Source organism: Phyllopteryx taeniolatus, chromosome 18 (assembly GCF_024500385.1).
Source record: "Phyllopteryx taeniolatus isolate TA_2022b chromosome 18, UOR_Ptae_1.2, whole genome shotgun sequence".
Classification (NCBI taxonomy): Eukaryota; Metazoa; Chordata; class Actinopteri; order Syngnathiformes; family Syngnathidae; genus Phyllopteryx; species Phyllopteryx taeniolatus.
In genome coordinates this window covers 11669205-11691922 of record NC_084519.1, presented here as the reverse complement: position 1 = coordinate 11691922, position 22718 = coordinate 11669205, and the positions used below count along the sequence as shown (strand labels likewise).

General features: G+C 41.8%; 1 protein-coding gene across 1 annotated transcript; it reads right to left on the bottom strand.

Annotated features, from left to right (window-relative positions):
• Positions 1–619: 619 nt before the first annotated feature.
• Positions 620–22697, bottom strand: extl3 (exostosin-like glycosyltransferase 3). Its single transcript, XM_061754949.1, has 6 exons — positions 22488–22697; positions 6768–9352; positions 4810–4937; positions 2380–2524; positions 2168–2296; positions 620–1240 (listed from the first exon to the last, which is right to left on the bottom strand). The coding sequence occupies exons 2-6, from the start codon at positions 8904–8906 to the stop codon at positions 1031–1033; spliced, it is 2751 nt and encodes a 916-aa protein (XP_061610933.1). The 5' UTR covers positions 8907–9352; positions 22488–22697; the 3' UTR covers positions 620–1030.
• Between the last annotated feature and the right edge of the window lie 21 nt (positions 22698–22718).

Here is a 22718-nt window from a genome sequence, read left to right as displayed (position 1 = left end):
AGTAGTGGCTTTGAGCGAGTGCCATTTATTCGCAGTGTGGACCCAGAAGGGTGAACTCTGGAAGGAGGCCCCTCAAAACCTTGCTAGATTTTTGCTCAAAGCTTATTAAGATTTTTTGTGTGTGTGTGTAATAATTATGACCTTTCTCATCCATCCATTTTCTATATACTATCTTGCCCTCATAAGGGTCAAATTGGAGCCTATCCCAGCTGGTAAGAGGCTGGGTACACCCTGGACTGGTCGCCAGCCAAATACATGACTGCTGTCGTTGACTACTTTTTGTAATAGTTCGACTTCTTGTAGTATCTTTTTTTGTTTTCAGTGTGGCCCCAATACTCCTTTCTAAAAAAAAGAAAAAAAAGTAAATTAAAAAGCAGGCTACACAAAAGGCTGTAGTGCCTTGACATGCACACAACAAAATTGTCTGCTGGTTTCCATGACAAAACTGAGGCATTATGGTGACTTGCTGAAGTGGATTCCTTCGCGACTCAACGCGGCTGAGCCCAAACCTTCTGTCAAGGTCCTTTGTCAGGTGTCTGGAGATCGTGACAATGTCAATGTCTATGACTATGCACACAATTGAAAGACATTTAAAAAAAAAAAAAAAAAAAAAAAAAAAGGAAAAAAAAAAAAAAAAAGAAATCGCTCAATAAAATACTTTTGACAATCAGTGCTTCCGTCACGTACATGTACTAGAAGTACAATTCATTACTGTAAAATGAAGCCATCCAGAGGCAATGAAACCGTCTGCGGGTCAACGCATGTCACCCAGTAGTCTACGTTAGGTAGTTTATCCTCCTTTCTGTACAGTTTGTACAACCCCTTTCACAAATATCAAACATCTGTAGTGGTTCCCGATGAAGCATGATGAGAAGGACACAAAAACGGGCAAAGTGATTCACTTAAGGGCTTTTTCTTTAGGTTGGCAGTAGGGCCCTTTTTCCAGCATTGAAGGGGAGCTATGGAGGAAACTCCGAAAGCCACACTCCCCTTCTTTTCATCCATTCGTTTTTGTACTCAGGCTCTTCTGCTAGATGAATTTGAAGCACTTGGTCTTGTCGTGCGGCAGACGTGTCTTGAAGAGCACCGAATCCACGCGGAACTGCGTGTACAGCAGCGGCATGTAGCCGTACACCTTGACGAAGAAGTTGATGCACTTGTGGCGCTCGTGGAAATGCGAGTCGTTGTGCGACAGCGCCTGGGGGCAGCCGGGGCAGCGGAAGGTCCAGCGAGATGTTACCTGAGCGGACGAGAAAGCTGGCAATTTTTGTCCAACACTTTTTATTGTGCCATTTGAATGCATGGGAAAACCGACGAGCCTTGTCATTTAGGCTGGCTGAAATACGCTATTAAATGTACAGTAGTACCTTGACTTTTTTGTTGCGTGGCCACGCTCGTAACTAAACTTATCGCAAATAATCTTTCTCCGTTTTTAATGCAAACTGTAGGCCCAAGCCCGGACAAATGCAGAGGCTTTCGTCAGAAAGAGCATCCGGCTTAAAACTTTGCCAAACAAATATGAGTGAAGAATTCCATACCGGATCGGTCGTGGCCCGGGTTAAAAAAGTCTGCCACCGGCACCGTTAACCTACAGGGCGCCGGTGGAAATTCAGCTGCTGTGGATCGAAGATGAAGGAGAGGTGAAAAGCAGGTGCTAAGGCAGAAAGAGAAGAGGAAACCATAGAGCCTAGAACTGAAAGTGAGGACTTGGAATGTTGGGACTATGACAGAAAAGCTAGTGAGTTGGTTGACATGATAATTAGGAGAAACATATTGTGGGTCCAGGAGAATAGATGGGAAGGCAGTAAGGCTAAACGTTTAGGGGCAGCGTTCAAATTATTTTGCCATGTTGTAGAAGGGAAGAGAAATGAAATAGGGGTAATTTTAAAGGAAGAGTTAGTTAAGATCGATTGGTGGGGCAGAAACTTGACATTAAGGGTGTTATGTTTATGTATGTAATTAGTGGTTATGCCCCACGGGTAGGATGTAAAATAGAAAAGAAAGAAATTGTGGAAGGAGTTAGACGAAATATTTCAGAACTTGCCAGACAGAGAGACCGTCGTGATTGGTGCAGATTGTAATGGACATGTTGGTGAAGGAAACAGAAACATTGTATTTGACTTTGGTAAATAAAGACAAGGGCACAGGAGAGACGCCAATCACTGACCTTGATTGGCGGTTTGCGGGTGATGTGGGAGACCAAAAAGTTCATGGCAATGTCCTCACAGTTGATGTACTCATCCACCATGTCCCTGATGGCCTGGGGCATTATGTAGGAGTACAAGTAGGCATAATACTGATGGGGAATAGATTAGATACTGTGAGATACATCCTGTGAGTTGGTACAAAGACATTTTTTTTGCCAAGGGGGGCCTGAACCTTGTGGAAGAACGCAGCTCCTGTCAGGACCATGGAGAGCTCACAGGAGTAGTTGGAGTTGTAGAGCCAGGACTGATGGTTGACGTCCCAGGCGTGATATCTCCCAGGGAAACCGACGATACGATCTCTGGCCTCTCGCCACACTCTGAGATAAGAAAGACAAACAGGAGTCTGTGTGAAAAGACGCGACTGGAGGGAGATGAAAATCAAGTCGTTGTGGTTTTGGCTCGTGGCTGCTTTGGACCAACCCAATCTCAGACCAAGCCAGTACAGCCTGATAGAACATCATTACAAATTTTTGTATAATCACAGCACTCAATGTTCACTGGAAACACCTTAGGTGCAACAAATGTTTTACACCTACAGTAATCGTATGTGAGATCACTTGGCAGGCAGACGCTACAAATCTTTTCTCTCTTGGGCTCGACTAGAGCTTGGGGCACATTCCAAAGTAATTCTGGAGCACTTTGGAGTAACTTCCTCAACCACATGACCTTGTGTACATCGTACACGCACACACACAAGCCCGGACAAGCTGTTACCGAGTTGTAGACATACAGTATTTTGAAGGCAAAGGGGCGCGGTAGGGCTGCACGATTATGTCAAAAATAATAATCACAATTATTTTGATTAATATTTTAATTACGATTATTAATGATTAGACTTTACGCCGATCTGATCGGTGTGAACGGCATCGGCCGATAATTAGCATTTTATACTGATCGGCTTTCATGTCATAATTCGCCGAGGCTCTGCATAAGACATTTAACTCCGCGTCGCCGTTGCGTATGAATCCAAAAGCTAGTTTATTTTTAGCCTTGTCACGTGTCTTGTGGTGCAGTACTGTAACTATCTGATGGCCAATAAAGTTTTTTTTCAATCTTGTCGGTTAAAAAACACGTCATCGGTGTGGGACTATTTTGCAGTCTGTGCACAACTGAAGTCCGTTGTGGGGAACGTCATCTAAATGCTTCAACACAAATTCGATCGGGCACCTGAAGAATGTACACAAGGAGGAGCATGCTGGGTTCCAGCAACGCAGCATGAAAAAAAAAAAAAAAGGAAAAGCCAAACGGACGCAAACTCTGGACAACACCCGTCCATATAGCAGGGACAGTGAGAAAGTTAGAGTAAAGGCTTCTTTATACTCGCGCTGACGTCACTGCGGCTGTCCCTCGCGTAGTTTGCCTTTATACTCGAGCGCAACCCACGCGTGCTGTTTTGAAAATGTACTGCAGTTCACCTCAATGATTATTCCTCATGTTAGGGAAAGATATTTATTTTTATTGCATTACTTTTTAGGAAACAATATGGAACAGGGCGGCACGGTGGACGACTGGTTAGATCATCAGCCTCACAGTTCTGAGGAGCGGGGTTCAATCCCCGGCCCCGCCTGTTTGGAGTTTGCATGTTCTCCCCATGCCTGCGTGGGTTTTCTCAGGGCACTCCGGTTTCCTCCCACATCCCATCCCAAAAGCATGCATTAATTGGAGACTCTAAATTGCCCGTAGGTGTGACTGTGAGTGTGAATGGTTGTTTGTTTGTATGTGCCCTGCGATTGGCTGGCAACCAGTTCAGGGTGTACCCCGCCTCCTGCCCGATGATAGCTGGGATAGGCTCCAGCACGCCCGCGACCCTAGTGAGGAGAAGCGGTTCGGAAAATGGATGGGTGAATATGGAACAGTTTTCAGCTCAAAATGAATCTTTAAATAGGAATAAATGACAGATAATAGTAAAAAAAAATGTTTTTTAAAAATCTATTTTAGGAAAGACTAACTGAATAAATGTGCTATTACAAAGTTCAATCATGAAGTGCAACCTAATGGAAGCAAATACAGTTTATGCATAGAAGGCAATAACATTAGGCTGTAAGCATCGACTTTCATCATTTGAAAATCCTCGTCGTCAATATAGTGAATTGTCAAGGATGGTACGTCTGTTGCTGCTTGACTATTCGTCAGTTGTGCAGTCACTATTTGCAAAGAACAGTTGTTATTTCCCTCTCAATTTACTCCTGGGGTTTTTTCATTGCGGTCAGGCCAGCCAAAAAGTTGAAGTCAAGGCAGCCCCTACAACCATTGAAAATCGTGTCTTACTGTGACATGTCACCTCTCTGCCAACATGCTGAGAGGCAGAACTTCCAAATAAAAGCTTCATATATTACAACATTGGATAACAAAGACACAACTTCTTTCGATCATTTGATTGTTTAACCAGACTTTAAACCTAGTGAGCAAGATGGCAGCATTTTTGTCCTTTTCTCAGCTTCAATTGGATTTACTCTTCAGTAATGCAGTCTTTCTGCTTTCTTCAAGACTATTTTCCTGCATTTATCAGCGTCATTGTATTTAGTTTCTCTTAAAATACTTGTAGCCACTAATAAAAAATTAAGAGGAATTTGACTGCTTGAATTGAGTCAACATCACAGACCTGAAACCAAACATGATCTCATCGTGACGGAGGTGGGCGTCATCGTCAATCGAAAGGATGGCTTCAGTCTCCACGACATCCCAGGGAAGGAAACGGTTGTTGAGGCTGTTCTTCTCGGTGCGGACAACCTGCGGGTGAAACATTTCCGTCAGGTTGAAAAGTGCTGAGTGAACCGGTGTGCAATGAACTAAGTTTGTATGGTTATCAGTATTGGTACTGGTCAAAAAGGAAATTATACAATGTTTTTAAGTACCGGTATTAAAACAATTTTTTAAAAATGCAGCTACAGCACTCTCCAATTCTTTGACAAAAGTGGGTGGAACCTTTTTTGGCGTGTGTACAAGAGAAACACGCATGCTCCTGTGGACCTTCCGCTCCTCGCAGAGAAACGAGACACACGCAGTGTTATCTGGAAATATTTTGCCTACATGGCCAGGGCAAGCCGACAGACACACAGCAAAGCCAGTCTGCAAAGTGTACTATAAAGCTACTCAGACTAGAGGAATGACACATCCAACATTGCTAAACACCTCAATGTATATTATATCTAATTATTGAAGAAGAAGAAGAAGAAGAAGAAGAAGAAAAAAAAACACTAATGTCAACAATGGGCTAATTCGGTATCCAAAGAGCAGATAGGCTTGACTAGTATAACTGCACATGAAAATAATGAATGGTCCTAACTTGTAGTCTGGCAGGAATATTAACCTGCTAAATTAAATATTGCATTAGAGTACACATCACACTAATGACTTAACACTAGACTTCACGAAGAAGTTGATGCACTTGTGGTGCTGATCGGCCTGATCAGTATCGGCCGATATTAGCATTTTATGCTGATCGGCTTTAAAGCTTGATTGGCATTGATCGGCTCCGCAAAAGACATTTACTCCGCGTCGCCATCGTGCACAGTATATTTGAATCCAAAAGCTGATTTTTAGACTTGTCGCGTGTCTTTTGACGTAGTACTGTAAATATCTGAAAGCCAATAAAATTATATATTTTTTTAAAAACATGTCGGCGGTGTGGGACAGACAACACGTAATGCCCAGATCAGACAAAAAGACAAATTTGGTCTTTCATGATTGCATTATGTCAGACTACTGCAATAAAATCTTGTATTCCGATACCACCACATCACGTTTATTACGATCACTGGGCTTTATCTTGTCAACTCAAATGCGACCGGATACACTCGTTACCACGGCCACAACAACAACAATCGATCGCATCGTGTGTATTATAAGAACAAAATGGGGAAAAGGTGCTGGTGGTCACCGGTGCTCGGGAGAGGACTTTAATTCAAGGCTTGCTTGAGGTATGTTCACATACTTTTAATACGATACTGCTCGCAAGCAGGCAACAAAACGTAATGTAGCCTAGCAAGCTAGTGCTAGCACTAACGGTTGTACCGGTGTTCTGTCGAATCATGCTCTACAGTTTCGGTGTGTGTGAAGTAATTTAATTACAACAAATTCATTTAATTACGGTAAGTTAGTTAGCACCCATTATGTCTATAATGTTGGTTTGACTTAATACACCTTTCTACTTTTGTATGGCGACAAATTATACTTAAAAATTAGCACTAGTTCTCTCTAAAAAAAAAAAAAAAATGTTGAATTTACAGGGGTTGAACAACTAAAGCTTTGTTGTAATTGACTATATTGTGATGAAAGTCAAGTCAATTATTTGATGATGTAATCTCATTGATATTTTTTCAGCACAGTAGAGCAGTCTCCAACCTTTTTTGCGGCACGGAATGGTTTGACATAAAGAGATATTTCGACGGACCTGCATAGAATAAAAAGAAATGAGAGTTTTCTTGACAGTAGTAGTAAAGTCGACTCTGCAACCAGTTGACTAATTGGTTCAGTATTCTTTGGATTTGGATTGCTATTAATATACTGTTCAAAGGGGATCTTCAAAACTACAGGTGTATTTGTTGGACTGAAACTCACCACAATCGGTAGCCCAATGTCAGGCCACAGTAGGTCATCAGAAGGAGGCTTGGGTGAATTCCACACAACCACTACCTTATTGAGGTATGGCAGTCCATTCAGCCTCTCCAAGGAGTTCATCAGCACTTCCTCCCTTTCGTATGTCAGCATGACCACAGTAAACTGTTCTCTGGGAACGTTCCCACCTAAAGCTGCCTGGAATTCCTTCCCCGATCCTCCGGTGCCTCCCCCGATGGGCCTGAAACCTGTACCTGAACCCAGAAATTTGGCTTCAGAGGGCAGAACAGGGTCTAGTGGAGTGTGTGGAAACAAATGAAAAGGGCCGGGAGCACGGTTCCATGTTTTGTATATGTCCACAGCTGTGTACGTGAAGTTTCGGAGAAACCGCGGAGAGGCGTAGGGTGGCTCCGTCTCTACAGGACCCAAATCTAGATCACCATTGTCCGCCAAGTTGGCATCAGTCCCTGCTAGTTTACCTGCTTTGTGGGGGATTTCTTGTGCAGGCTCTTCATTAATGGGTGCGGCAGGAACCTGGATCCTGGTGCGAATGTTGGCCAGGATAGTATTAAGTATGTTCTCTGAGGTGGAAAAGTAGGTCTCCCACAGAAAGCGACCCTGTCGTCTCATAGCTAACATGTCATTGTCTGATAGACTACGCAGCAGGAAATGTAGTTCTGTCACACGCGGCTTTGGGACCATAATGGCAGCTTCACTCCATCGAATAAACTGGTGGTAGGGTAGTTTGGAGTGGTCCCCAAGTACGACAGGGATCGCCCCAACCTCAAGAGCCTCAAAAAGTCTCATTCCACAGCCTGCTGAGGCAACCAGCTGTCCATCTCCCGGAGCAATCACCAAGGCAAAAGTAGATTCCTTAAGTACCTCCAGCCTGTCATCTCGCTCTCCACAAAGAGACCACTCAGTTGGCAAACTCGGCTTGGGGGTTTTACAGGTGAATTCTATGAGCACCTGATCCAACTGACTATCCTGTACTGCTTTTAATGTGCCAATGATGCGGTCGTCATAGTCAGCTGGAGGATCTCCGTCCATCTCCTCCTCAAATGACTGAGGAGGAGTCTCTCGCAAGCTGCTCTTAAGTGACTCAACCCTCTCTCCCTGGAAGGTGAAGAGATATTTCCTTTTCACAGGTACTTGATGAGGAACTTCCAAAAAGTTGGGTTCAGAGAGGGCATGAACCAGTGGGGATGCAACCAAGTCAAATCCTTCGCGATACTGCTGCTCCAGGTAGGTGGACTGAGCGACTGCTGCTCGCCCTGTGCTTACATTATACAGAAAATTCTGTGTCATGGACTTTCTCAAAAGATGCACCAGTACATGATTGTGACCGTCTGATCTCCAGTAAGGAAGAGCTTTAAGTTGCTTCTCCAAATCTGAAGGATTTGGCAGTAGGGAGGTCGGAGACTCTTGTAGCTCCCCGACCAATACTAAATACAGACAAGCAATGCTAGGGTTATTAGTTATATAAATATTATTCTTTACTGACACAGCAAAAGCCTGCTTAACCAGAGGGTCAATATATTCCCCCCATGGATAGGAGCCTGTGTCATAAACATAAACAGGAAATCCAGATGTAAGGGGGCAGCGCGCATAGTCAAAGCAGGTGTGCAGGCGGCAGGATTGTGAAGATTTAGGTGGTGGGAGCCCTGGGTCTTCCTTGTCTGGAAGCAACCTGACAGGCAAGGACAGCTTTGGCTGGTTTTGGGCCATTAGTTCTTTATAGGAATGCTCCGTCTGACTGATGACATTCTTCAGTTGCAGTAGGTCCTGCTTGGCACTGTCGATGCTCCGCTTGCAGGCCTCAATGCGCAAGTTGAGCCTGGCGATCTCCCCATTGAGCTCTTGTCTCTTGGCCTCCAGCTGCAGCAGCTCTTCACTGACGGACTCACGTATACGGCACAGATCTTGCACGTGTTTGGCCTCGCACAACTCACCGCCAGGCCGGGGCCCAAAGATCCGTTTATCAGGACTCCCTGCTTCATCAATGGTCGTGAGGTAGTAGTGGGCAATGAGTGGGAAGAAAACCAGGATAAAGAAAAGCATGAAACTGAGCCAAGTAAGACGCACACGCCTAAACACCCATGGCTGTCCACCACCCCCTAGTCCGCCATTATTGCGCTGCATTTTTAACTCAGTCCGCCCCTTGTCTCACCAAGAAATGAATGCTATGGGGTTCTGCAGCAGCCATGATTCGACCTTGTCAGGCAGAGGGGTGGATATTATATCATCAAAGAATGGTTCAAGTGTTGTCCTTCCAAAAAAGTCATTGATAGTATTTGTCTCTTCTTCTGGGTCCTGTGGATATCGATGAAGAACCCAGCTTAACCTGTAAACTAATATGTACCCTACTGTGTCATACCCAAAACAACTTTAGGCCATTTTTATGCAAAGCTCTTCTTTCAAATCAAGTCAGGAAACAGTTCCACTTCTGAGGAGGGGCACCCCTCAATGGGTGATGAGGGGTGGGCATGGCGGCTCAAAGATCGGTAAAACTGGGTGACCTTGTTGCTTCCATCTGGAGTCTAACCATTTTCTGAGCCCAGGAATTTTTTTCATCCCAATAAGTGAACCTGAGAAAGAACAGAAAAAGACATGAGTGGCAGCTTGGCTTATCGTGGGTACAAACTCTTGTTTTAAAGAAGACTATTATGTGCAACATTATTAGAACGTCATCATTCTGGGTTTGTTTTGATGAACCTAACATTGTTTTCTTATTAAGGTCAGTTTTCAAAACCCAGCAGTTAAGATGTTGGTCACTGTACCATTGTTGGCTCATCAAAAAAGCCCATCTCTACCAGTTAAGTGATATATCAAGCCAGTTAAATATGTTGAATTTGTCAGGGACTTACACTCTCAGACAGTTGCACCACTAACTCAATGATTACAAAAATACTAGGTATGGTAATGTATCAATAAAAACTCAATCTGAGAAAATGAGATGGAATCTTTTTCACAAGATCAAAATAGAATAGGAAAAAGGGAAGCCAGCTGCTCCTTCTAGTGCTGCCCTCCATGTCATGTTGATTCTGTTAGCTACTGTCTGGCTGGAAAATCCTAATGCTGATATGGAAGCCCCTAGGAACTGTATTTCCGGAGTATGCAAATGTCTCAATAGCAAAAACAGAATACTGTGACCAAATGACATGGCTTTTACAACTGCCTTGTTCTTTATGGGGGGCTCGTCAGTGGAACTGGTTATGCTACCATTTGAAACAAGTATGTGTGGCTACTTCAGCCCCTATTGATGAGCCAAGCGGTCTCTCCATCTTGCCATCATGTTCATTGCATGGACTGCACCTCTGTGGGTGTATTGTTTTTATTAGTCTAGTTGGAACAAAACTCAGCAAGAGGGCACCCCAAAGAGCAAAATCCTTAATCATATAAAGCCGTGCTTCTTTCAATTGCTATCCAGAGACTGCAATGTTAAGCACTAAACAAGTACTTTAATACAATAATATAAACAATAAAACCTGTTATATATTTCATCTCGGTTCTCTTTATATACGGTACAAAAATCCATACCAAAATTTACTATAATATAGCCCGTATAGTATAGTGAGCGAAACAGCACAAAAGCATAACATGAAGCAAAAATTAATTGCTAATTAATTAATTAATCTCACAGGCTACACTACTTAAGTGCACTTTATGGAAATCCATCTATCCATCCATCCATTTTCTGAGCTGCTTATCCTCACAAGGGTCGCGGGCGTGCTGGAGCCTATCCCAGCTATCTTCGGGCAGGAGGCGGGGTACACCCTAAACTGGTTGCCAGCCAATCGCAGGGCACATATAAACAAACAACCATTCGTACTCAAATTCATGCATGTTTCTGGGATGCGTGAGGAAACCGGAGTGCCCGTTCAAACCTGACCAAAAACCTTGCAATAAGTGAGGAAAATAAATAAAGTTCCATTAAACCAAAGTCATGGGTGCGCGGGTGAAAATGCCCCTAAACTCAAATTTTAGGAAATTATTGCAAGTCATTTGCTTCTGGTGTAGTCCAAAAAGATCCCAGGACATGTGACCCTAAGAATGCTGCTTGGCATCCTGTTGCTCAGTCATGAGTATGTGTGGCAAACAGACGATCTGATTACTTGTAGCATGACTACAGTGACACAGGTGTAATGGCAGAAAGATGTTGTCAAATGTTTCTGTCAAATGTTCACTGAGAAACAACAACACAGAGGCAGAAGTTGAATCTCAATCCCTTTGGTTGTAGCATGCCCATCTGCATAATATCATCTTGCCATGAAGGTCATCTGAGATCAGTATTGATTGCCCTGTACTTACTCTACGGGGATCAATATTAATGCCACATTACCTACTGTATCTCGGAGCTGTGCGGCAGCTCATGATATAATAAGACTTCTTTCCTAGCAATTGGCATTCACCTTCAACTTAACATTATAGCATGATGTTACAGGAAGAGCGTGAATATAAGGTTACATGAGAACCACAGAGAACTAGAGTAGACTAAAGGCCTCTTTATACTCCTGCGCTCGCGCGGCCGACAACGCCCGCATTGCATCACGTGACCGACGAATTGGCCCGCGCAGCCCCTCTGCGTCACTTGACGCGCACAGGGCAAAAATTGTTGCTGCGCGTAGAATGCCGCGGAGATCATCTCTCGTGATTGGTCATTTTTAGTAACATGCTGTGATGACGTACTCAACGTGCCCCTTCCATCTATGCCGCCGCCTTCTTGATCGATTTTGCAGCATAATTAAACGCACCATCTGGTCATCAAGGTCCATTTGTTCTAGCAGACACTGTTCCACGGTCGCCATTGTTGTTGCTTTGTTCCTTGTTACTGAAAGGAACATAAAAACGGCTACCGGAAATGCCCAAACAATGCAGAGGAAACTCCATCCTGTGGTGTCCGAGCCAATGCCAGCCGTAGCGACAACCCCGACTTGGAGGTGAACTGCAGTACATTTTCAAAACTGCGTGCGTGGGTTGTGCTCGAGTATAAAGGCAAACTGCGTGCGGGACAGCCGCAGTGATGTCAGCGCGGTCGCTGCCCACGCGAGTATAAAGAAGTCTTAACTCTGAAGTTTTTGGCCGCAGTAGAATGTGGGGGATTTATAGCTTTGTGGTTTAAATGACAATGATTATGTCTTCTGGATACTTGTTTTCACAGAAATTGTGATTTTCTTCAGATTTTAGTTCATATCAAATGTCCGTCAAATCTATCAATAGTAGAAAGATGATAATATTCACTACTTACAGTTAACTAACATGCAGATGCACTGGCACCCAAACTGAAGCACTACTTACTTTCTGAGTCGTATTTCAATCTCTGAACCTCACTTTCTGCGATGTTTTTGCAGGCCTGGTTTCTTGGGAGTTGCACTGATAAATAAAGAAATGTCCTGACTGAGTGCAATAATAGACTGCCCCCTGTCAAAATTGGAATTTAACCTTGATTTAGACCAGTATTCATCTGCAATATCTTCCCTTTCTCTATTCATTTCTGTACATAACTTAAAAATGACGAAAATAGAGTTCGCCCACTTTAGTTCTCAGTGGCTCAATTATTTTGCCGAATTTCTGATGTTGCATCAGTGCTGATTTGAGAATCAAATACATCTGTTTTTTTCCCACAGATTAGGATTTTCTGTTGAGAAAAACAAGACAGTGAGCTGCCCTGAATAAAATATATTTAGCTCCAATTAATGGACAAGCAAAGCTGGAATTCAAGCTAAGTAACACGATGTTGCAAGCGTGTGATTTGTGCAAAGTATGAGTCATTATCAGCAATCTCAAAAGATGAATGCAGCTTCTAGGTTGCCAGACATTTGAGGACACAACGCTTATATAAATATTTGAACAGGGTCTCTGCATACTGGCAGACTTTCAGACAGTCCTAGAATTCCTCTCATGGAAGAAAAGAGGAGCAGTAATGTCCAATTTAACCATTTTTAAAATTGTATATCATTAAAAGGAAGACAGCACTACCCCTATGTGAGGAAGGCTGAGGGAGTAGCAGTTGAAATGAGCGTGGGGCTTCTTGAGATGACAAGCTGAGAGTAATAAAAAAAAAAAAAATCTCCTACCTATGAGCACTTTTTGAAAGAAATTGAGATCATGGGAGGATTTCAGGTCTGACAGGAAGATCACAGAGCTTGCATTTTTAACGAGACCTCGAGTAGCAAGGCTCCAAGAGGTAGCGACACTGAGTCTAAAAAAATGGAGATGATGGATCTTTAAATATTCCTTTAATAATCAGAAAAAAAATACTTCCAAAGACCGAGGAGGAATATTATTGATTTGTAACATTATACTTCTGTCAAATGTAATAATAATAATAATAGAAATAATAATATGAAAACTTGCATTCCATGATCAGACAACATATCCAGTGATTCCCGTTCATTGTGGGAGATATGTTCCACACCCATGCGCAATGTTGAAATCCGCCATATCGAAAGACCATATAAAATCATCTTTGAAAGCGTTTTACCCCCCCCCCCCCCCCCCATACAAACTTTAAACATTTAAACTTATTAAAACACATTTGAAACACAGTGTAAATGTATTTTAAAACATTTTTTTGCAAGCATTAAAGGTATAGAAAGCACTGTACCTACCACCGGCCACTGCATGCTCACGTATCAGGAAACACAAGTCTTGAACTTTGTCTACATGGTGGTAAGGCAGTGCTGAAGGTATCATGGCCTCACTGAAATACGTATTATACAGAGTGGGCTTGGAGTATGTGAATCACCTCCTGTGATAAACCCTTTACAGTATTAGCATTTCATTTTAATACAGCTTTCTATATGTTAGAATTATTAGATTGGATCGGGTTAGTTTCTGGGCCTCATTTTCAATTCATCAGGCATCCATAGTGTGACAGGGGCACACAGAGGTGATGGGGAGATTAATTTGTCACTTTTTCACAGTTCTTCAGTGTGGCACAAAATGTTTTATGGCTCAGGGCTGACCCGCAGGCTGAATTAATGTCCCCCAAAAATATGCAATTTGAAATACGGGCTCTAGAGGTGACCTGCCTGAACAACAAAATGTCATCCGGTTTGCTGGGACTCCCTCATGAATTTGTGTCCTCATTGGCTTATTACTCTTGCAGGATACCCTTGTTGTCATTAACTGTGATAGAGGATATGGGGACGGGCCACTCACTCAGGAGAAAATATTGAGGCAGCTGCTGGGTACGGGCGGAGTTATAAAGGACAAGGGGAGCAGCTGTTGAAGCCATGACTCAACAATTCACTTTTTGTACCAACAGCCTTTTACAAGTATCCACATCAGTTGGCATAGTGTAAGGATAAGACATCACATGAAAGGTCTACAATGAGTTTAAATAAACTTCGTAAAGGCAGCATTTTCAGCTGTGTCCACCAAGCAGCATTGGTGCGTTTCCATTGTACTGGGTCCCAAAATATTAAACGTGCACTGTCCCTCTTGAGGGTTGTGTTTGTGGTGGTGCAATATGCTTCACTTGTGAATGGGGGAGTTAAACAGGTTGGTCAAAAGAGTTGTCCCAGCCGTGTTAAAATGGCATGGAAAGGCATGATAAGCACCATTTAAAAATACTGTATGACGAAAGCGGGATTCACTGACCAACCCTGAAAAGAACCGCTTGGTCGAAATTCGTTTCAACTCTTATATTGGATCTCATTAGATCGAGCTGGTGTACATATTACAGTGAAACATCGTTTCACAAACTTAATTCATTCAGTGACTTTGGGTGAAATGAATGGAAAATGCAATTAATCTGATCCAATCCCAGTCCGAAATCACATTTACCTTATTTTGTACAATATAACACACTTTATCATGAAGAAAAAAATTATTGCTATCAAATCAGTGTGCAATGTTGTAGTCTTTTTGCATACAGTACAATATGCTTTGGGAATCCCGTTGCACTGTGGGATGCGACGGCCATTTTGGACGAGCGGTATCCATGGTGAATGTAAACAAGGCTTTGTAGTCAAGCAGAGTAAAAGACAGCATGTTGAAAGGGAAGGGGATTCACAGGGAAACACTAAACCACTAAGGCCCTCTAACATTATCACCAGCAAGATCTTGTAACGTGGCCAAGGGTGGAACCAGTGCAGAGTTTTACGTCTCTTGGTGTGGTTAACACTCGCCAGCTGGGGCCGGTGCCTCAACCTGCTATCCTTCCACCTCTGATGTTGGTTCCTTCTTGGCCTCACGCTGCGCTAAACATCTGCTCGGCGACTCCTTCCACAGAGGGAGGACTATGGAGGGATACGGACTTCTTTACCACGCCCGCTTCATCTACCGATGGTCAAGTTATTTCTTGTCTCTTTGTCTGTGTGCACATGTGTTAAGCCTCTTTGGGTGTTGAGAAAAGCACTATGAAAATGTAATTAAAATAATAATAATAATACAAAATGGTAGATTTTGCCAAACACAACTGTGCAGCTAGATCACAAACACCATTGTCATGTTTAGCTCTTATTTCCTTCTTTTTTTCAACTAATACAATTAGGCCTACTAATAAGACTCTTGCTAGCAGTTTTCAGTTTCTTTGGAGTCATATTGAGGGCTGATTTAGAGCAAAATACAAAACAAAGATACCAGCAATGTATGGCGCACTGCATGGAGCCAATGATTATTCTGACGTCGTGATAAAAAACACAACTAAGCCTTCTGTGTCTACGCAAAGACTGTTCGCGAACCGAAAATAATGTGTGAGCCAGGGCAATATCTTTATACTTTATACTGGTTTTAACCAGGATACATCTTTGTGTATAACTATTCCATCCTATAACACATTTTTATTTTATTTATTCATTGTTATTTATATCTTGTAAACACTGCTGTGTCCTGTGTGCTGCTCTAACACCTGAATTTTCCCGGTGGGGATCATTAAATGATTTATTTATTTATTATTTGCAAGCTACTCCTTGTTGCATATCGTCTTAAAATAAATATCGACTAATACTATGCTCTTTGAATACTTAAAAAAAAAAATTTTTTTTAGATATTGTTTGTGCTCTAGACCCACAATTATACAAATATGAACAGTTGGACAGAACAGACAACACTGTCAGACCTCAAAGTGGGACACGAGATTAGCACTTTAAGCCAGTGACATCAGGGGGCTAACTATTTCTACAGATTCTTCGGCATAGTGTCCTTCTTTGTGTGACTACAGTTTGAGTTAAAGGAATCAATTCAATCAGTGAATGTCAAAATCGCATTTGCAGGCAACACGCCTGAGGCGTAATAAGCATCACATGGCGGTTATTAAAGCTGCTCGCTAATGACTGAATGAGTAGGTGCAAATACCACTGTTGTATCTTGACTCTCAAATCACTTACTCTTCATTGGCCAAGGTTAGCTGTTGCTTGTAAGTATTTTAGAGAAAAATAACCCCAGAAGTCATGCATGAAGGGGGTATTCTGACAAATAAATGGTGTTATCTTTCCCTGGCAGCGGCCTGGGTTGTAGAATCCACTTGAGAGGCTCTGCTTGCCAAACAAACCAGACCATAACAGATTGACTAAGGCCCAACAACAGCTGCCAGAATCCCCGGAAGCCTAGTCTTCCAGACACTGATGGATAGTGGGAGGGGAGCCAGGGTGATTAGTTCTTGACATGACAAAAGTTATGAATTTAATAGCTGTGAACTGGCTCAACATAATTGTGTGTGCCCGTATGTAAGTAGAGAAAATAAATAATAGACTTTACGCCGATCTGATCGGTGTCGGCCGATAACTAGCATTTTATGCTGATCGGCTTTCATGTCATAATTCGCCGATCCGATCAATGACGTTATCGATCGGCTCCGCACAAGACATTTAACTCCGCGTCACCGTTGCGTATGAATCCAAAAGCTAGTTTATTTTTAGCCTTGTCACGTGTCTTGTGGCCCAGTACTGTAACTATCTGACGGCCAATAAAGTTTTTTTCAATCTTGTCGGTTAACACGTCGTCGGTGTGGGACTATTTTGCGGCGTCTCTGCACAACTGAAGTACATTGTGGGGAACGTCATCTAAATGGTTCAACACAAATTTGAACGGGCACCTGAAGAATGTACACAAGGAGGAGCATGCCGCGTTTAAGCAATGCAGCGTGAAAAAAAAAAAAGGAAAAGCTAAACGGACACAAACTCTGGACAACACCCATCCATAAAGTCGGGACAGTGAGAAAATTAGAGAAAGCGTTTCATTAACAGTATTTATTTAAGTAATTTAATTGCAATAAAGTATTTTAATTACAGTAAGTTAGCACCCATTATTTCTGTCACGTTGTAATGTTGATCTGACCTAAACTTATGTCAGTGGCCAATCCTCGAATGCCCCCTAGAGGTCATTGATGTTTTAAATTTTGTCTAAAATGCTAGCGAATAATTTTGTGACCCTAGTGAGGATAAGCAGTACAGAAAATGGATGGATGGATACAGTACTCAGTATACAGTACACAAGTATATACAATAAATGAACAAGTCATGTAAATGGACACATTGCTCCATCTTATTTTCGGGGGTCCTTAGCCAAACCGATTTGGTTTTGCACAATGCCCACTCCGGCACTATATACCCACTGGGGTTGTGCCTTTAGTGTCCTCCTTCATGCGCACCCTTCCCCCTTTACGTCCGCATGCTGTCCTCAGTCACGTCCGCCTTTCCTCTATATAAGCAACACGTCGGCAGGAAATGCTCCCAGTCAGCCAAGCGGAGCGCTCATCAAAGTCACACATAAGGTGCGCCGCATTAGCCCCGTCCATTTTGGAGAAAATATAAGACTTTTAAGTGCGCCTTATGGTCGTGAAAATACGGTAGTTTGCATGTGAATACACTGTGAATAACAGAACTGTTCACAGCATACTCTGGGAAACAAAGAAAAGAAACTAAATAATTTTGGCTACCTCAATTTGAGTCTTAGGTGTTATAACTGCTGGTGGAAAAATATGGCTGAGTGGAAGAGGCATCGGCTGACAAATCCTGCTTCTTGACCAGAGTCTTGGTGTCGTGAGGAGACGGCATTTACTCATGATGTCAAAAGTGAGACATGCCATGCCGCTTTCCTTTGCTTGTTTCAGCTGACACTCTTTATAGGAAGTTACAACAGTTGGCATCAGAAATAATCATTATGAAACTAATCGCTGCTGTTTTGACACAGATGACATGGAACAGGCTGTCCAGAGAGGTCTCTCTGAAAACAGATGTTCATTTAAACAGGAAGAGAGTTCAGCTACGATTTTGTGGTTTCTAAGGGAAAGGCCATGCCAGGAGGCAGCAGCTCTATTTTGTGATTCAGTCAGAGCCTCACAGACGGCAGCTCCAAAATCATACCTCTTCGTCCTTGTTGCAGCTCTCGTTTCTGCTACAGCAGCCCACATTCGGGTTCTGACATGCCGTGCGTGATGATTGAAAACTTAAGCAAACTGAATAACTGTGACTCTGTTCTCATTCAGCTGCCTGTATTTTTCAGTCTGCACTGACCTTTTTTTGCATGTTGGGAAAAACCCAAATCAGATCATAATTCAATGCACTCCTTATTGAAACGGTATGCAATGTTAATATTTGGGTTATTTATGTATTTTTGTTTATTTTTGTGTTGTCACTGCCCAGTGACCACTGTTGACTTGTTGGAAAATCAGAACACAAGAACATACTTGCTTAAATCTGTAATGTGTAAATTAATTATTGTTGCTGTCAAACAAAAGCCATTTATATCCCAATTTTGTAAGGTTTTTTGTCTTTACTTCCTGGATAAAAAAAACCAAAAACTTTTGCTTTATGTTGGACTATGACTTTATGCAAGTAATTCAATAACAGGCTATTTTACTAATCTTTTGCAACATATTCAAACTCATCTCTTATTTTAAGGCCATCATGAAGGTCTATAAAAATTGATCCTTTTCTCCAGATCCAATTATACGGTTCCCTGTTAATGCCAACTACAATGGAACACTACGATAGGATCACTGAATGCTGATGCTGCCATTGTTCTGCACTGTGACAAGAGGGGGATCGATTTGGGACAACAGACAATGTCAATCGGGACAATGACAAAAATCTGTAGTCTGCCCAGCAGCATTCAGTCGCTAGCATTGTGAACTGCAGCAGTTCTGGGAGTTCTTGTTAGTCTAGAAAACTTGCAGACACTTCATTGGTGAGGAAAATCAGATGAAAATTGCAACCACTGAGGGAAAAAAATAAATCAATGCCATCCATCTCTGACCTCAGTCATTTATGTCACATCTTTCAAAGTAACAGCCTTTCTGCTTTGACATAGAGGTTCTGAGTAAAGCACAGAACTCTGACAAGGCCAATAAGGTCAGACAGTTTTGTTCCTCAAGCTTAGCGGCTTTTGTAATATTGTATGTAAGAGAAGCAGAGGAGTCATTTGTAAATGTATTTTACAGTTAAAAGCTGGTTGAGCTTAAGTCAAAAGGTGCTACATGTTAGCTGCTCGTTGGGGCTTCAATCATTTAAACTACTCATGCTGCATTCCAAGAATTCAGACTCCGATCAGGAAAAGTGGGCTGAGTTCCTACTCACAAAGTAAGAGGGAATTGACTATACAGGCAGGAGACTTGCGTTTAGGACGCAGTTCTGTTCCTACTGCGCAGACATAACCTGAATTTGTTCAGAAGTAGGAAGGTGCCGTTAAATCTGGCTAATTGAAATCATAATTAAGATAAATATTTGGATAAAGAACATTAGTAGGCTTTAAATAAGACAAACTAATGAAAGAGTAAGTACGGCGGTAACTCTACATTCTTTTGCTGAGGGACGATGGATTCTTGCTGCACAAATGAGTTTGTTGCGCGGCGTTCATAACCTCGAAATGCTGTATGTAGGTACCATCATAAAACGAGGACCCCTTCTATTCGAGGCGCAGAAATCTGATGTTACACGACAACAGCAGGTGCCTTCCTAACGTAAAACGTCAAATGTAAGAACGTTAACTGAATTGCTCGTAAATGATATTGAAATTTTTCTGTTCTGTGTGGAAACTGCTGTAAAGATATCTGTAAAATATATTTTAAAAGGTGAACACGAATCTTGAAATGGTACATTTCGGTGCAGCACATTGTGTTTTAGCATACCAAGGTCTGAGGAGGGTACCATATGGCTGAAGTTTCTGAACGATGGGTTCTGCTGGTTTTACGTAACCGTTAAGATCCTGCAGAGAATTGTGCATAGTCTGAGTTATTTCTCTGCGGACTGTAATAACCGTTTGGAATGGGTAACACTTCAACAGGTTTCATTCTGCCAAGGTCATATTCAATCGATAGAGCCTTGTCACAATAGTGCTGGAGTTATCCTCCAGAAATGCGGCAAATTACACAAACAACAGTTCACCATCCTGTAGTTTCACAAATATTCTCTTATTAATTGGGACCATAAATCACTGTGCTGCCAAGAGAGGAGTGAGTAAATTTTAGACTTCCGCGATCATGTTGAAATGTTATTGTTTGGTAAATGCATCCCAAAAATGTTATGGTTTACCAGTGTGTGGATTATCAGCCCATGTTTAAGTTTAGCCAATTCTCATTGGGCTTGCACAGCAACTCCAGGACACGCCTGATGACTAACGTGCATTCCTGATGGTGTTGAGCATGCCTCCGTAGATGGTGATTCCCAATTAGGGTGCAGCCGGAAATGATCCAATGTCACCTTATGTGAAAATTATTATTTATTAATCTCTTTGTTCATCTATCTAATTACTTTTTCAATGCAATTATAGTAGTCGTCTATTATTGCCGCATTTTTGGTATACAACAGAATAAGTCATGACTTCCTGTGAGTAGATCTTCTTTGTGTTCAATTAAACAGGCCAGGATTTCACAATAAGTAAATTTGTGAGTACACTGAAAAAAGATCCTTATTTTAGTACTTGTATTTTTGTGACGTTTGTGTTTGGTGGTGTGCCGTGAGATTTTGTTTTGATAATGTAAAATGGGTGCCTTGGCTCAATAAATGTTGGGAAACACAGCCGTACACACACGTCCATGGGATGTTGTTGATTTGGTATGGGGCCACTCGCTAATTGCTGCAATTATACAACCCTTGTGACTTTAACTTTCTGGACTGTCCTCTCACTTACACTCAGTTTCTACAGGCGTTCATGTATTTCATAGCTACTCCCACCACACACGGTAGCAATGCCTGGTTCAACACCCGTCCTATTTGCTACTCATTGCATCCCTTCCGCACAGGCTGTAGCACTACCTTCCCAGTCCACATTATATGTATAAATAGACACCAACTCACATGTAATGTTGTTGCAGTCCTATATCATTTTATACTGCTATTGTTCTGTCTTTTGTCTGTGTTGTTTTTCTCTGTTCACTCTTTGTGTATGTCCCTTCTCAAACCTTGTTCAGTCTGACTGCATTTTCCAATAAATATCCATCACAATATAAATAACCACAAAAGGAGTATATAAAACTGCTCTGTTGCACAGAAAACTGCTCTGGGGAAAAGAAAAAAAAAAAAAAAAAAAGAAAAGGTTTATAAATCCTTGAAAAAGATCCATGTTTGGCCACCTTGACACATTCTGCGCCAGGTTATCTTGTTTTGAAAACCAACGGTATTTATTACCAGAAAATAATAAAATAAAAATGTTTAAAATCAAATGATTAAATCAATAAGAAAAATGTTACGAGAAAAATATATTCGCCGAAAGTTGTGTAATGTGAGCAGAATCACATATAATGCAGTAAGACTCCAATGAACTTCTTTTTAGACTTGAGTGACAGTCAAGACAGTTTTATCCTTAGTATGTTTTTTATAATTAACACTCATTAAAAATGTCAAATGTTACTTTCAAATCCAAGCTGCGGTCTATCCCATTTGACTTGGGGCAAGAGGTTGAGGACACCATATACTGGTTGACACTTCTTCAAAAATTGACTTTAAAATATTTTCCGTCTGTTTGACAATGGATCAGATGATGTCTTTTCCTATTATTTCCAATGGGAAAACTTGAACTATAGTAAATACGGACAAACATTTTGGAAGACAACCAGTATGTGTAGTATTAATATAATATGCATCCTTTCAATAAAGATTTCATTAGTGGCAATTGTGCCAAACAATAAATAGAGACAATTGCCATAAATGTAATTTAATGAAGGAAAAATACTATATCTGGATAAATACTGTTATCGGGAATCCCGATATAAATCCTGACAATATTGGTAGTTCTATTTCACAGATATAAAATTATCTGTCTAGGGTTAATAATATGTATTACAGTGTAATAGAAACTCAATAATCCCCCAATATATTATGTGTTAGTTATAATGTTTGGCAGGAAGGAATTATAATTATTTTCACAGGAATTTGTTGTGATTTGGTGGACTCAAGATGCTGACATGATGCTAAAAAAAAAAAAAAAAAACAGCGTATACATCAGCATTGGCTGCAAAATTCACATGCATATCACAAATCTGCACACCGACTTGGTTCGTGTGTTTTTTGTTTTTTTTGGTCCAAACAAACAAACACACGACTGCAGAAAACGAGCAGCCTTCCGTTTTAGCCTCCAATAGGTCTACCGTTATTTAACTATACCCAGGGAGTAATTTACAGACATTAAATATGAAGATAAGAGCATGTACAAGGAGGCAAACCGTAAATTTATCATCTTTCCACTTTAGCTTGTCTTTTAGCCAGTAGTGGTCACAACATGAATGCATGTTCTATCCCCTTTACTGGCCCATCAACGTTAGCTTCAGCTGCTACTCACCCCGCTCTCTGGGTTCAACGGATTGTCCTCCAAATTAAAGCACGGCCGCGCCGAAGGTTTGCCAACTCGTAAATCCCTACTACTGTGTTGATTTGGAACGACTTGATACGACGGACGGCGTAGCAGAGGAGCTCAGAGCATCATCATTAAAAACTGCATTATTGCTGCTACCGCAGCACAAACAGCGCCGACATCGACACTGGGCCGCTAGGCATTATGGGAATGTAGACC